The following is a 15,777-nucleotide window of genomic DNA, read 5'->3' as shown; positions in this document are numbered from 1 at the left end:
CCATTGACTTCATTGTATGGACACAAAACCACTCACTTCTCAAAATATCTTCTTTTGTGTTTCACCGAAGAAAGAGTCATATAAAGGATTTAAAAGACATGAGGGTAAATACATTTGTATTTTTTTGGTGCACTGTCCCTTTAAGACTTGAAGCTGCGGGAAGTATACTTATGTAAAAGTAAGTTTCACAATTTCTAAATATTTGCTGCACAGACTTCTATTATAAGCCCACAATAATAATCAATAATTACAATGAAAAAGTGTGTTCAGTTTGTTCGTTTAGACCTACCGCTGGACCAACATGGCGAATTCCACGCAAGGGGACCAGTGGCGTATGTAGATAGAAATAGCTCATTCTAAGGTAATAAAAACGTAATGCTTCATTGTGTAAGGTCTTTATACATCTCGGAAGACATAGTTATGTATGTTATATTGCATTTATAGAGATCCTCCAAAAAATTACAGATTGGACCTTTAATTATTAGCATGTTTATAAGGCGAGGGACAAATTGAACAAATCAAAAAATCTAAAAGAGTCCTTAAAGAGAAACATCTGAATTATAGTTTCATACGTGTTACAATGTCATGCTTGTATGTAAGACAGAAGTGCTAATGGAAGCACAGGGTCATCAGCTACGGGCTTGAAGATAATTACAAGCCTTCACAAGGGGAATAGATCTGTTGTGTGTGTGTGTGTGTGTGTGTGTGTGTTACTGGTTGTAAGGAGGTTGCGTCATTCCTCTGTAAATCTTTAGTCTCTCATTCCTCCCTGTGTATCTCCTCTTCAAATATACGGCTCATGCTGTTCATCATTTATCTTCTCTATTCTAAATAACATCTCTCCCTCCTCTGACTAAAGAAAATGTAGACAAAAAGTAACACTCCCTTCATACCTCACTCATTCCTTTCCTCACTGTGCAGCTGTACTTTTCTCTTTTACTGTTGCTTATTCAGAAATGTAGTAAAATAAATTCATTAATTTAGGGAACACGAGATGATCTGAATGGCCGAGTGCAGTCGAGTCCACTCAGTTGTCTCTGCAGCGGTATCCTGAATAAAGGTGTCCTCAATATTTATCAGCGTGGTTATGAAATATTTATTATGGAAGACAACCCCATCTCACAGATGCATCAAAGACCTCTGGAAACCACAAAAAAAGAAACGTGGAATTTTTAACATGGATTTTACAAATCAAATTGAATTTATTTTTCTTCAGTGAAATAGAGATTCCTTAAGCGAATAGATGCGTTTGTTTAAGAGAAATATTAATATTGAGAGCGTTATTTACGGTAATGTCTAGCTTCTGTTATCCCTCGGCTGCGCGTGAACCAGAGGCTTGTTTTTCCGGCAAATGACGAAAGCTCCCGTGGTATCATATAGAAACGAATAGAAAAATGCTGCGCTTGTCACCGACACTTTCGACACGCCCGTGTCATTTGCCGGAAAAACAAGCCTCTGGTTTTGTTCCTTGACTGAAATGTCCTTTTAAAACAATATGATGAAACAGTGGGTGTACTCGCCTATATTGTAAATACGGTATGTATTGGACTTTGATCTTCATTGTCTTTTGTCAAGTCTCTTTAGCCACAAGACGGGCAAATGACATTGAAGTTGCTTTTAAGTATTTATTTTCCCTCTGCGTTATCGTGTGGTCTTGTCTTTGTTGCTGTGTGTGTTCAGTATTGATAGTTGGGATGCATTTTGCTGACTTTTTATACCTAGTTTTTTTAATTTGATTGGAACATTTACTTTACCTTTAACCTTTACTTAAAATAATGAATAAAAATAAATACCTTGGATTTGAGCGAGAAAGAGTCTGCATTATATTCGCGTGTAGCGAGTGCAGTTAGAGCGGTTAGCGGACGTTTGTGATGACATAAGATGAACGCAAGTGCTCCAGGGTTCGATAGAATTAAACTGAGAGTTAAACTAAACCAACACTGTGGGAGGTGCTGGGAACAATTGCATACGAGTTCAGACCCTAGCAAACGTGCCCAGTCTGAAAATGCCTAGAGAGACACACAGTCTGCAAAACAGGCAGATTACATATTTAAACCGAATCAATACTGATGTTATTTAAAGCACAAATTGGATTTTAATCAGCTGTTCAATGCTATTTTCTGATTAAGAAGTTCTAAATTTGCAAGATTCCGCGTTATACATCAAATTCCATATTAATGCCTGGATTTCAAGATTCCGTCCGCGTTTTCCGCATCGCAGAAATCATGTGATACTTAATTCTAGGCAGTTATATAATAAAATAGATTATGATGATATTATATTGCAATTATATAATCTTGTGTTTGAGATGTCTGCTAGTTAGAGAATGAATGTTATTAAAATGTTTGATGACGATTAAGGGTGCTGCTTGTGAAATTTTTGCTTCAATACGGTTGATATTCAGTAAGTGAATCAGGAACAAAATGAGAGGTTGCTATTACATTAAACTGGTAATGAAATGGTGGTCGTCCGGCTAAAACGACTGGATTGAGAAGCTAACATAAGTATGTATGATATAGCATGAAAACATTTAAAAAATGTATTTAGGGAGGGTTACAGTCCTGACCAAGTTGAGATGATGTGGCAACGACCGGAAGCCAGTGGTCCTTTGCAAAGAAAAGGGCCAAAATACCTTCAGGTTGATTTTCAAGGTGCGGAATAGCCTACAGGAAATGTTTGAATTAAGTCATGACTGCTAAACAATGAAATGACTTGAACTTCCTGTTTGAATGCATATATATGTTTGTGTTATTTTGAAAAGAGATATGATGTTTGTGTTTTCTCTGTGCTTTAATTCGATACCCTTGATTCCCCTCTGGATCATGTGTAGTCTTCCGTCAGATTCCCTCAACGCATCCTTTCGCCTAAATCATTTTTGTTTTCCCTTGCCTATTTCTTTTGTGAAAGGCTTATCTAGAAATTGAGCTTTTGCATAGATGTTATACGATACAATTAGTTATAAAGGGGCTTTGAAATGCAGCTCACTGATTTGCTGAAGAACTGTAAAGGTGTCTTTACACAGCAAAGACGGCACAGAAACCGAATCTGAAGTGGTATAAACCACCAAAACGTGTACTTACATTGGCCGTTAATGCGGCTCTGAAGCAGCATAAATGCATTTACACAGGAATTAAACATTTACATTTACGCATTTTGCGGCCACTTTTATCTTCACTGTGCTACAGGAAAACTCATAAGGCTGAACATAATCACAAAAGCACAGTTTTAACAATATGAAATTTCAATTTGAAATGAAACACATAAACTTCAAATAAATACTGAGACTAATAATAATAATGCGTACCTTAGGATAAAAGCATGTGAACCGCTATTAATGACGTATGATTTGGTAAAAATGTGTTCTTGTACGTGTATCACTCACTTTTCTGACAAGCGTGACAAACCGCTCCAAGCAGAGAGCTGTATATCTCATTTCTGTTTGCCTTTACAGTACATCCGTAAGACACACGGAAGTGCCATTATGAACTGAAGCTTTGGAAACAAAACTAACGGTTCAAAAACATAAATGTATAAAAGTGAAGCGAGCAATGTTAAGCATTTTGCCGCATTCTCCTGCGTCGTGCAGGCTTGATGCCGGAAACGACCTGCAGTATGGATCCAAATTAAATAATATGAACGCAATCCGGCGGGGGCAGGGGGAGGGCAATCGAACTAGGGTTCGGACCAGGCAATCAAACTTAATGTGAAACCACCCCAAGAAAAGAACACACTCTCTCAGAACAATATAGAGCAACGTTAGCCCTATTTTGTCCAACAAACCTAATATTTGGTGCAGTTTGAGACTCGGAAACACAGGTCTGCATGTGATCGTGTTGATCGTATCGGATGGTTTTGTCTGAGGAAGGAGAGTAACTAAAGGAGGATTTGAAACATAAATGATGTCATGCAAATTGCATTCTGCATCTGAGGCACAAACAATTATACTCCAAACATTTTTCTTAATAAACTTAACAAAAAGAAACCAAACTACATAAATGTAATTTGCCATTTAAAACGCAACTTGGCTATATTAATGGCTGCAACTTACATCATGCATTGAAACTGTGCCACAGCACAAAAAAATACTTCAAACTTTTTTTCTAAATTAACATAATAAAAAGAAATGAAGAAACGTTTTAATTATTTAAAGAACTGCGTTATTATTAGCCTTCTATATAGCTGTGTGTTTTTGGGTTCATCATCTTCGCTCTCTCACTGTTGACATGATATAGATGTAGTCTCGTGTTTCTTTCTAAAAAAGTAGTAGAAATTATACATTTGATGATTTCATTAATTTATAATTATAACTACAGTCGTTCCATTTCTTTTCAAATCATCATGTTGTGTGGTCATGAAGATGAAGGCAGATGGAAGTAGAAATGTTCATTGATTGGATCTAGAGAGCGAGGCTTGAGTTATATATAATGTTGCTCTTGGGGAGTTGTTCAGAGGTCTTCTGTGATTGGTCAGTTGGTACTTATTCTTTACTCTGATTGGCTGCGGATCTCTCCATGGAGACCGACACAGTAAGAGTCTTTGAATCTGTTTGTTAGTGATGCTCGCTATTGCATATGCTTGATTTGAGGGTTTGGTACGTGTTTCCCACAGGTTCAGAACGTGTTTGCGTCTGGTCTAGTGTTGGCACTTGAAATCGGTTTCGCTTCTAATCCCCACCCTAAATTATCGACTAACCACGATACCCCATAACCCAATAACACCTCGTGTTTAATACAACACGCTGTCACTTTAACTGCTGCTAAAATCCAGATTTTTAATAAACGCAGCATCACCTGACAAAATCACCATACATCTACATTAATAAGCTGTTATATGCAGTGATTTTAGCTATATTACTTATTTGTCTCATGGAGAGCATATACGGCTGTTGCTCTTCCTGTCAATGTGTTGCTGTATTATGATCGCTTTGATTTTAAATGCGAGTGATAGTTTTATTATAGCGCAGACAATATAGCGCGGCCAATTTGGCGCAAATCTCTGTAATGGATTTTGTTTTATTTCAGCAGGGTAACTATAGCAATACTGTGCTTATTGACAATATTGAGCTGAAGCTTTACTTTTAAATTACAAATCAAATCGCAATGTCCGTCAAAAAAAAAATCGCAATTAGATATTTTCCCAAAATCGGACAGCCCAAACTGCAAACCTTCCGTTAAGTCCTGATAAACTCGGTCGGTCAGGCGTCCTCTGTCAGTTTAACATTGCATTTTAACACCGCCACCTTCTAATTCGCTCACTGTCATGTGAAATTGACCCGCAAGACTGGTTTTGTTGTCCAGGGTCACATTTGTGGCGGCCAGTGTGTTTCAATCTATTTTCAGTAAAAACACAAACAACATGTTTTTGAATGTTCATTTAGATGATTTTGTTTTTGGGGCCTGAAAACTCAAAACGATACCGTTGTTGTCTCTGTAAACTACTAATGTTTACTGCTAGCCTGGCATACATAATACAGTGTTTTTAGTCATTTTTCATGTGAACAGGTACTGTTTTGATAACATTATAATCTTTTCGCAAAGCTTTTCAAAAATGCAATGGAAAAACTTTGTATAATAACAATTTTAATATATTGTATACATTGCGTGAAAATATGCCCTTACGGAATTTCTGCTCGCTTGAATCGCTGCATAATGCCATAATAAAGCTTAATAATATAACTCTACAGAGAAAGTAAATACATTAGCTGATCATCCAATCAGAAACAATCTCCTTCCTGTATCGTGAACTCTTACTCAAGAAGTTTTCGCTACTAGTCCTTTATAAACACGAGGGCTCTTCAAAGTGAGTGCAGCTCAGAGGTTTGTTACCCTAAGCTGAGCTTATGTGCTCCCAGGTCGGACATGCAGTGTTTGAGGAACAAAGCGAGGTCCACGACTCCTCTCTGAATGTAGGCAGGGGTTAACCAGAGCGGCTTTTACAACGGCTAGCTCATGCAAGTCTAACTCCTACTCACAGCCGCGGGCAACACACGCGCACACACACACACAGTCTCGCACTGAGAGGGAAACTCTCACCTCACCAAAGTGTCCACGCAGACAGACTTTTCCGTCAGCAAAGCTGTGAGTCACAGACATATGAGGTAGAAAGAAAGTGTGTGTGTATGTGCGTACTCCCCGGGAAACAGGACTTGAAGGATTCGGCTTCTTTGGGAGTTGAGAATTGATGGCCGTAAAAATTCTTTACGATTTTTATTTGGTGTCTTTCTTTGCTGTTATTAAAGAATTACCAAAAGTAACATGATAGTGTCGTGTCTTTAGGAGTGCAATTCTTTAAAGTGCTTTGGAGTATATATCAGTAATACCTTTGTTTTCATAAATGTGTCATGGTAATGCTGCGATATTCTTAGATGTCTTACATATGATAACCGTTCGCATCAGTTATTCAGATGACCATGATACATTCAATTCAATTCAATTCAATTTTATTTATATAGCGCTTTTCACAATTTGCATTGTTCCAAAGCAGCTTTACAGGGCAAAATACATCTCTGTACTGTAGTACTATCATGGTATAGTTCTTAAGAGTTCACCCAAAAATGACAATTCTGTCTTCAGTTACTCACCCTTTTGTCATTTCAAACCCATATGATTGATTTTCTTTCATCTGCAAAACAGAAAAGATATTTTAAAACGTTTTGGCAACTGAACAACAGTGGCACCATCGATGCAATAGAGTGATTGGGTACCACCGTTGTGTGGTTACAAACATACCTCAAAACTAGGGATGCACCGATACACAAGTTGTGGCCGATAAATCTTGAAAATTGGAAGCTGATAACCGATATACTGTTCGATATACCATATCTTAATGATATAACATTGTCTGAGACTGAAAATTATGTTCAGCTCTGCGTGAGTTCTGCCAGCTGTTGCATGGATGTAAATACTGTACCAAAACGTTTTGTTGTTGTCATAAAGTTAAATAGGGCTTACAGTTTGATCGAGCCTTACATATTTGATCCAGAATTGGACCCTGAGTCTGTAGTGGTACAAGAACCACAGCAGCAATGACTACCGATGGACGTCTTTATATGGTAAGATATATAATGCCGCTATTTTAAAATCGTATAACACTGAGATGCCGATTGCTAACAAAACATAGATATTTCACAAAGTTTTACATACCGGCTGTGGCTCAGACTCCAAAACGGTCGCTTTTATAATTTGCACCGCTCCGTCATTCAGTTCCAAGTGACTTGAAAATCCAGATTAAAACTGGTACTTGTTTGAGAAACAATCGTCTTCGAAATGATGTTCACAAACAAAAACACTGATGGGCGACCTCTTTCGTTCGCTCTCTGGTTCATTCATGGGCGAGCTCTTCCAGGAGAATGGCCACTAAAACCGTAGGAACCTTGTTTCGAAACAAGGATCCAAAGTTATAAAAAACTCTCCGAAACAGGTTGTAGTGCTGTCGGACATTATCGAGCACAGAAATACTACGTCATGCGCCCAACTCGGTTTTAAACAAGTTTACCATGTTAAGCATGAGGACCCTGCACGTTTAACGATATAAAGAAGGCACAATGTATGTAATAGCATGTTACTCCTCCTTTAAAGATGTTCTTCCAGAGCAACACAGAAAGGTGATCTCAATAGCCGCAAGTCTGACAGGTCTCAAGACAGACAGCATTCGGTTTCAAACAATATACTTTTGTTCCTATCATTTACACGTTCATAAATATATTCACAAAAACATTGTTGATGGTGTATGTAGATAAGTGAATGATCATGACAGAAAGAGTAAATTGATCACAGTCTTTCCGTTTTAGGTAAACTATCGCTTTAAATACCACAGTGTATAAATAAGATAGCTTTGAATCCCATGATATATTAAAGTACTGTTATGTTGACATTTAGCGATTGACCTACATGTTTTTTTGTAGGTCGACAATGATATGATATTTAGAGCAGGTTGGCCAATGGCTGATGATGTGTGTAAATGCAACTTCATGATAAAAATTCAATTTACACAAAATTGTTGGATATAAATCACTACACAATGACCTTTTCTGTAATAAGCCAATTCAGAATGGCCAAAAAATGGGCTGATTAATTTGATCAACTAATCTTATCTCATCCTGATTCCCATTAACATACCGATGTCTTAATGTCCTTTGATGAATGTTCCATCTGCTGTCTCTCCCTCACACACACACATACTATCGGTCACTTATACGTTACACGTTGGCAGCAGAATTCGCCTTCATTCATATACACACGCACAAACAGACGTTGGTTGCATCCCTGAGACAAGAAGTTTTTTCTCTCTGAGGAGATCTCACTTCTTCTGCCTCCTGCAGGGAACACCAGGCTATTTATAGATCAAGGGTTAGCAGGAGAGAGAGCGAGAGCAAGAGATGAGGAGGATAGAGAGAGGGGTGAGAAAATACGGCACGGCAATTATGAAGCAAGTGTTGCACCGAGCGTTTGTGCGTGATGGGCAACGTGATGTTGAGTGCAAGCGTTGTATCATTTATTTACACCGTACGGGTCATTCTGTATGATTTTTTACCTTTTTCGAGGAGCCCTGGAGGCTTTCGTGACCAGTGCGGTTGAAATCTTGCATTTATCAAATTGTTTTGTTACTATTGTTATATGCTGTTTGTTAATGCTGAAAGCAGCTCTGTTGATGTTTCACTTACAGGTCATGTAATGGCATTTATGTCTTTTGTTATTCCTGAAATGTGATGCAAGAAAAAAGTGGCTGGGGTGTGAATTCTTTTTTTTTATCTGAAATTTAAAGGAATACTTCAACCAAATAGTTTGGCACCTTTGACCACAAACAGTTCTGGGCGCCTGACAACCATTGTATTTGTTCCTACTATGAGAGTCAATGGTGGCAAAATCTGTTTGGTTACAAGCATTCTTCCAAATATATATTCTCTGTGTTCATCAGAACACAGAAATGTATACAGATTTGGATCAACTCGAAGAGAGTAAATGATGACAGAATTTTCATTTTTGAGTAAAGTATCCCTTTAAATAGGTAAGTTGTTTCTATAGTACAAGTGGTTTGAAAGCCAGAGGGTCTGGTAATGCTAATAAGAAATTATTTCGGGTGTGTAGCAAGTTTATACATTTAGATTAAAGCTGACAAAGATATAAACCAATGAATCATTTACTGTAAAACCAAGAACATAAATTAAGAAAATGTAAAAGATCCATTTTGCTTTGAATGTTAACCTTAATGCATGATATGTTTTACACTCTTCCACATAATAAAGATCATGTAGAAGAATGACACATTTTATGAAAACTATTCATTTTTTGGGATGATCTGTGCGTAACGGTGTAGCCTGTGAAACACACCAAAGCCTCAGACTATGATTCCCCACGCTTGCATCTCCGTACATCTGTTGAGTAATGTGTTTTGACATAACTCATATTCTCTCAAACCTCGGGACTAAAGTGACGTTTAAGGAATGAGACGTATACGGCCTGAAAATAGGCATTGTGTTATATTCATTAAATGATGTACTCTTTATCTCTTTTTTTTGTCTCTCTCCTCCCTGCAGTGAGTGACAGCTGCTTCAGAAACCTTGCTGAGGACCGCAGCGGAATCAACCTCAAAGATTTCGTCCATGACCCCTCCTTGTAAGTGACACAACTCGCAGCCTATGTTTGTCTGATACCACTGACATGCATCAGGTCCTGTCTGCCATAAGGTTTTGCCAAATCGTCTTTCTGTCCTCCAAATGATTCCCTGACTATCTCAAAATTCTTCAATTGTTGTGGTCTGTCTGTGTTGGGTCTGGAGCTGTGTGTTTGATGTGTGTGATGCTCCACAGCACAAAGATTTTGAATCAAACCCTTTCAGGGCTTAACAGTGGTTTAGGCTTACAAATCCAAAGTAAAAATGGTCGGCTTGTGCTATTTGTTTTCCCCGTTAAAATGGTACGAAATTTTACCTGGGAAATGTACAACATATAAAGCTTGTACCAATTCAAAGAACGTTCATTCTGAAAACAAGGGTGTATAATTTAAAATATTAAGCTAAAGCCGAATAATGGGTTTTAAGTTTTAGACTCGAAAAGCTGTAGAGACAACCAGACTTTATGCTGTTGGTCAAAAGACAAATCAATGTTATTATGAACAATAACATGATTTCCTATGAAGTTAAAATGTGAGCTGTGTTTTGAAACTGCAATGATTTCATCAAAATATTTCTGCTTTTGAGGGGTTGCATAATAAATGTTTTACTTTTCTCATACAGAAGGTTATTAAAAGGTCTAGACACAATTTCAGCATGGATGACTACTGTAGATTGCACCTATAAGAGCTTGTTTTTGTGTTTGTGGTTTATTTGTTGCATCCACTCTTACAAGTGTGGACTCTTCACATAATGCAGGCCATGTACTTCTCATGGACTTCAGTGGAGACCTTTCGTGCTTTTAAGCAACCTCATCTCAAGGAGAACACTTTTTCACAGAGTTCATCCGAATAAGATGAAGTAATGTTTCCAGAAGCTGTTTCTGAATCCTGCAAAATGCTACCTTTTCTATTAAGGAAGATATATTTATAATGTCCTGAATGTAATGTTCATATAGTATGTTGTCTGCTGGGATTCTTCCATTTGTTCATTTAGGGATGGGAGCATAGTGATGTCTTTGGTTTCCTATGAATTCCCATAATCCTTTAGTGCTGTCTTAGAGATGGCTTAAAAGTACTCTTTTAAAGGAATTTATTTCCAATGAAAATGAAAGATTATAGCCGTGGAATGACAGCTTTAAATAAAGTTCAGGAAAACTGATTTTCAATCTCAATTTACTTTAGAAGTAAAACAATTTGCGCTGTATTCTGTTTTGCAAATGTTGTTTATTATGTTATGCTTTTGACAGCTATATTATTTATTTGAATGTATGCATTCATACTTTATCTTTTTTATCAATTATTTTTGTTGTTATCAAGTTGAATCCAGTGTTTATTTGACAACATATATATTTATTAATAATTCATCCATCCTTAAGTCAATGAGTAATCGTGTTATCAAAATCTAAATATTTGGCTAAATAATCAAACAAATAATTTTTTCGGCCTCTCTACGAAAAGAAGAAAACAAAAAATACATAAAATGTTTCAGTCCATCTTAGGCTATTTTCAGTGTGTGAACGTATTTAGCCGTTTAACTTTAAATAGATATGGTGTGTGTATGAACTGAAATGACACTTGAGAATAATTTACATACATAATTTGGCACTGGATATTTTCTGCTTTATCTGAATCTTTCCTTAATTTCTCAGAAACCTGTCAGAAACTTTGTCATTGATTCATCTGGCAGCAAGGCAGCTGACTTTGGTTTAACACACATCCAGTGTATAATGCCCCTTTTGAATAATTGATTCATCTGGGTGTAATAAACCCATATATATATATATATAATATACTGTATATAACGGGTTCTGTAGTTTCATTAATCCCTGTGATGGATCGCATAGGAGCTTGTGGCCAGACTGCATAGTACAGTACCAGCGGAAACACATTGTGTTTCCACTATAACATCAAAAACCAAAGCTTTTGTTTAATGACTCGACCAAGGGCGAAAGGAGGGACAGAGACAGCAGGAATTAGGTCCCTTAGAGGTGGAGAGACACGGGGCGCAGCCAGAAGGTAGGAATGGTTGAGAGAGTATTGATGCATAAGGTTTGGGTGTTGGTGCTCTGTCAGCTCAGGTAAATTGATTCATCGGAAGGCCTGTCACTTTTTCTAACGAGGTATGGTAAAAATAGAGCTGAATTAATCACAGTGAGCGCGTGTCCTCTGGATGGAGGCAATTCAGACGACGTAGCCTACGGACAGGCAGACGAACAGACGTTTTGGAAAGGGACAGCTGAGCGCTCGCCTGAGAAATAGAGATGGACGTGTCCTCACGCCGGAGCAGAAAAGCAGAACCTCAGAAAGTGCTACCAAGGTCATAGTTGCTTTTGAGAGCGGCTTCCATTTGCTGTGGGCATGCGGATGAGTCTCTGTTAAACTGTCAGGGGTTTGGAGGGTATTTTACCCTCATTTTTAGAAAATAAGAGGATATAGGCAGTTAGGGGCGAGAGGGGCATTGGTTTAGGACACATTGCAAGTTAGGGCTGTGCGATTAATCGGAAGTGATTTTCGATTTCAGTTCTTACAATAATAATGAAAACAAAGTAATCGTGGTAAAACAGTTATTGCGCCACATTCTGTTTTGCAAGGAGTATCTTATTTCTTTATTATTTTATGGTTTTTATTTAAATGTATGCACTCATAATTAATTTGATCTATTTTTACCTTTTGTTTTGTTATTAAAGGCCGAGTGTGTAATTTTTTGGAGGATCTATTGAGACAAATGCAATATAATATGCATAACTATGTCTTCAGAGGTGTATAAAGACCTTGTTTTTATTACCTTAGAATGAGCTATTTCTATCTACATACACCACGGGTCCCCTTACATATTTTCTACAGTAGTCTTAAACGGACATACTGCTCTACAGAGCGAGTGTTGTTAATATGTTATCTCCTTCAGGCAAGGAAGTGAAAAGGCGATGACATCTTTGTCCTGTGAGAGCCGCCATTGTACTTCGAAAGGGCGGGTAGAATGAGCCATTGGTTGCAATTTATAACCTCACCGCTAGATGCCGCTGAAATCTCCACATTGCTCCACATTGAAAACGTATTTATTAATAATTTACATCTATTTGGACTTTCGAAACAAAGTCAATAAGTTTATAATTTAACATAATATCGTGTTTATCATTTTTGTCATCAAATTGAAGCACAATTCGAACCTGCATCTCTCACATGTGAGCACGTCATAGTTTTTCCGTATATAGCATCATTGTATATTTGAATGCTTTATTTTTTTGTCGGCGCAGACGGTAGTCTCGTAAAAAATTGCAAAGGGTGTCATTCACAAATTCAACAAATCCCACAAACCTAGCATGTTCATTTATTAAACATTTTTTCTCGTTTCATAATGCATTCATTATCCCCGCTCAGCTGTATCCAGGTTTCCTTGAAATCCTGCAGATTTTCCTTGGGAAAATGATGCATCCATTGAAACACCTCTGTAGTATCGAGTGCATGTGCACTAACCACTGCATGCCAGCTCAGAGTTTTAGACTTAGAAAATAGTGTAGCGTATAGGCTATTTTCAGTCTGAAACCTTAAAGCCGTAACCGTAGACACACACATGAATTGAACCACACACACTTCTGTCCAGATTCAAAATGCGCTCCTTTCACATTCACCATTCTACCTGCACTTCCCTTCGTGTGTGTTTGTGTAATTTCTACTCCCTTACACACACCAAATACCCAGGTTGAAATCCCAAACTCATCTCCGTCTTAAAGCATCTCTCCCCAAACCCCCAGTCTTCACACACCAGCGGTTTCCCTGGCAACCGGATTAAAGAGCTCTGCATCTTTGTGTTCAGCATATTCTTCTTTTAGTCTCTGCTCTTCCCGTGTCTCTCTCTCTCTCTTTATTTCTCTCTGTCTCTATTTCTCGCTTTTTTATGAGCATTACACCATAGTAGTTAGATAGTAAGTTGGATATATATGTGCTTTGTTGATCCTTAAGAAAAAAATGGATGTAAAAGAGCAAAATAATCAACGTAAAGTGCACAGATAATAATATACAAATGTACATACACATAACAGCTCAAGACCACCAATCCTGGGCTCGACTATAAATGGATCTTGCGATGTCTTTTCGTTTTTTTACACACGAGTTTCGTGACACACACTTATAAAAGCTTGTGGTTGGATCTGTGGCATCGAGAGTACTGAACATGCTTGTGTGGGTGAAATAAGTTCGATTCTGGCTCGCAACATTACAATACCCCAGTAGTTTCCTTTAGCTGCGTTCTGTATATGTCTAATACAAACAAATTATAAGATAAACATCCGTAAGTTTTTTTTATATAACGCCTGATATTTCAAATAAGAAAATAGCTTGAAAAAAGTGGTGATAGACCAGTGGGGTGGCTCAATAAATTTGGTGACTGCTAAGCATAATGTTAATCCTATACACACAGTAGTAGGGCCATGCACAGGTGAAAAATACGTTTTAAAATGGCGTTTAAGCTGTAGTTTTGTATATAGTGAGTAGATATATAGTTAAGACCAAAGGTTCTGGAAATGTGTGCCCTTCTGTTTTCCAAAGCTGCCCATTTCTTGAATTATTACAGGCTGCAGTTCCCCAAGCAGCCACTAGTGTGCGCCGCACTTCAGAAATTCAACACGATTTGCCTTCGAGTTCTGAGAATGTCTGTTCAGATTCTCCTTCCCTCTTGAGAATTTACGCTTAGTCGTTTATATATGAGACTTGCGCTTGAAATCCAGCCACAGCACCAACCCACCTGTTCTGTGGCCTTAGAAACAGCACTGTCAGAGTTTAATCCTCCACGAGGTATCACCCTGGAGAATGCAGAAGTGAATAAAACAGCAAGGGCCCCATGAAAGGAAAGTCCTTCTTTAACTGTCATCCCTGTTGTGGGTGGAGTGTGTGGGGATGTATTTTGACAGCTTTATGATACCTCTGGCATCGTGTGGCTCTTTCGGTTTCCTGCACCCTGTCACATTATGTTTTTTTACCTCTTGCTCCCTGCTGTTGGGACTGTACGTGCACTGACACTTGCGTGTGTGCGTGTGCTTCACCCGCAGGCTCGGAGGGATAATCGCTGCATACAAAATAGTCCCCGATGAGATTGACGAGATCAAGGTAACGTTTCCTATCACCCGTTACACGAGGCCATACATGCATCTGCATCTGCACGCACACAAACACCTTTCAACTTTGCTGTCCCCTAGAGGACAATAATAGTATTGCACTGCTACTCATTACAAGCGCAACTTGATGTTCAGAGTTGCAACTGTTTTTGTACGTGACTTCAGAAGCTATATTTTGCTGCAAAATGGAATGGAAATATAGCATAAGCACGTTAAACATGTCACAAAAAGTTTCTTATTCATTAAATTATAAAACCGTATTTATCTATGGCATTTAAATTTCGTTTTTGCGCGTGTTGCTGTGCGCAATATTTTGATCAGGCTACGCTGATAACAGCAGTTTTCAAATTATATATTTTATTCATCAGAGGGCACACGAGAACAAACTAAAACAGCGGATAGTGTATGAGGTAGCACCAGCAGATTTGACGAGACTACTCACATAGTCCACATATACACTGAATTACAGATGAGTAGTTTCTCACACCCTGTCAGTTGTGTTGATATTGTGTGCATGTTTGTGTGTTAAAGGAGACGCTGGTGGACTGGTGCGATGAGAAGGAGCTCAACTTGATTCTAACCACCGGTGGAACGGGCTTTGCTCCCCGTGATGTCACACCCGAGGTACTCAATGTTGTCTACGTGTCTTTGTTTGTGTCCATGTGAGTGTGTGTTATTTAGGTGCGTTGTTTATATCGTTGCTTATATGTACACACAACAACAACTAAATACGTAGCATATAGTAAAGGGTTCAAGTTAGTACTAAAATTGAGCTCAGAAAGGGTTTTGAAGTGGTAGTTCACCCAAACTGAAAATTCTGTCATCACTTACTCATCCTTTGGTCATTTCGGAAGAAAGAAACGGATACAGGTTTGACATGACTTCAATCAAAATCACTTTAATGTGTTGCAGTCAGTGGTGACAGGAAAGAATGCAAAGTAGCGGATTGAATGGGGTATGATATGTTGCTGTTTCAAACCCACATCCCCTGAATGAGCAGATCTTAGTTTCTATGGATCATGTTAGGTTGTGGTTTCTGTGAGACTGTTTACACC

General features: G+C 38.2%; 1 protein-coding gene across 2 annotated transcripts in view; it reads left to right on the top strand.

Moving 5' to 3' along the window:
• Positions 1–15,777, top strand: part of gphna (gephyrin a) — a 68,546-nt gene that overhangs the window by 13,579 nt on the left and 39,190 nt on the right. For both annotated transcript variants that reach the window (XM_079458233.1, XM_079458232.1), the window contains exons 2-4: positions 9,536–9,614; positions 14,657–14,714; positions 15,254–15,346. In XM_079458233.1, the coding sequence (XP_079314359.1) occupies positions 9,536–9,614; positions 14,657–14,714; positions 15,254–15,346 (230 nt within the window). The remainder of the gene's footprint in view (positions 1–9,535; positions 9,615–14,656; positions 14,715–15,253; positions 15,347–15,777) is intronic.

Source organism: Barbatula barbatula (genome assembly GCF_947034865.1).
Source record: "Barbatula barbatula genome assembly, chromosome: 6".
In the NCBI taxonomy this organism is placed as follows: domain Eukaryota; kingdom Metazoa; phylum Chordata; class Actinopteri; order Cypriniformes; family Nemacheilidae; genus Barbatula; species Barbatula barbatula.
The sequence above is the reverse complement of the archived record's forward strand: the minus strand, read 5'-3'. Positions and strand labels throughout refer to the sequence as shown.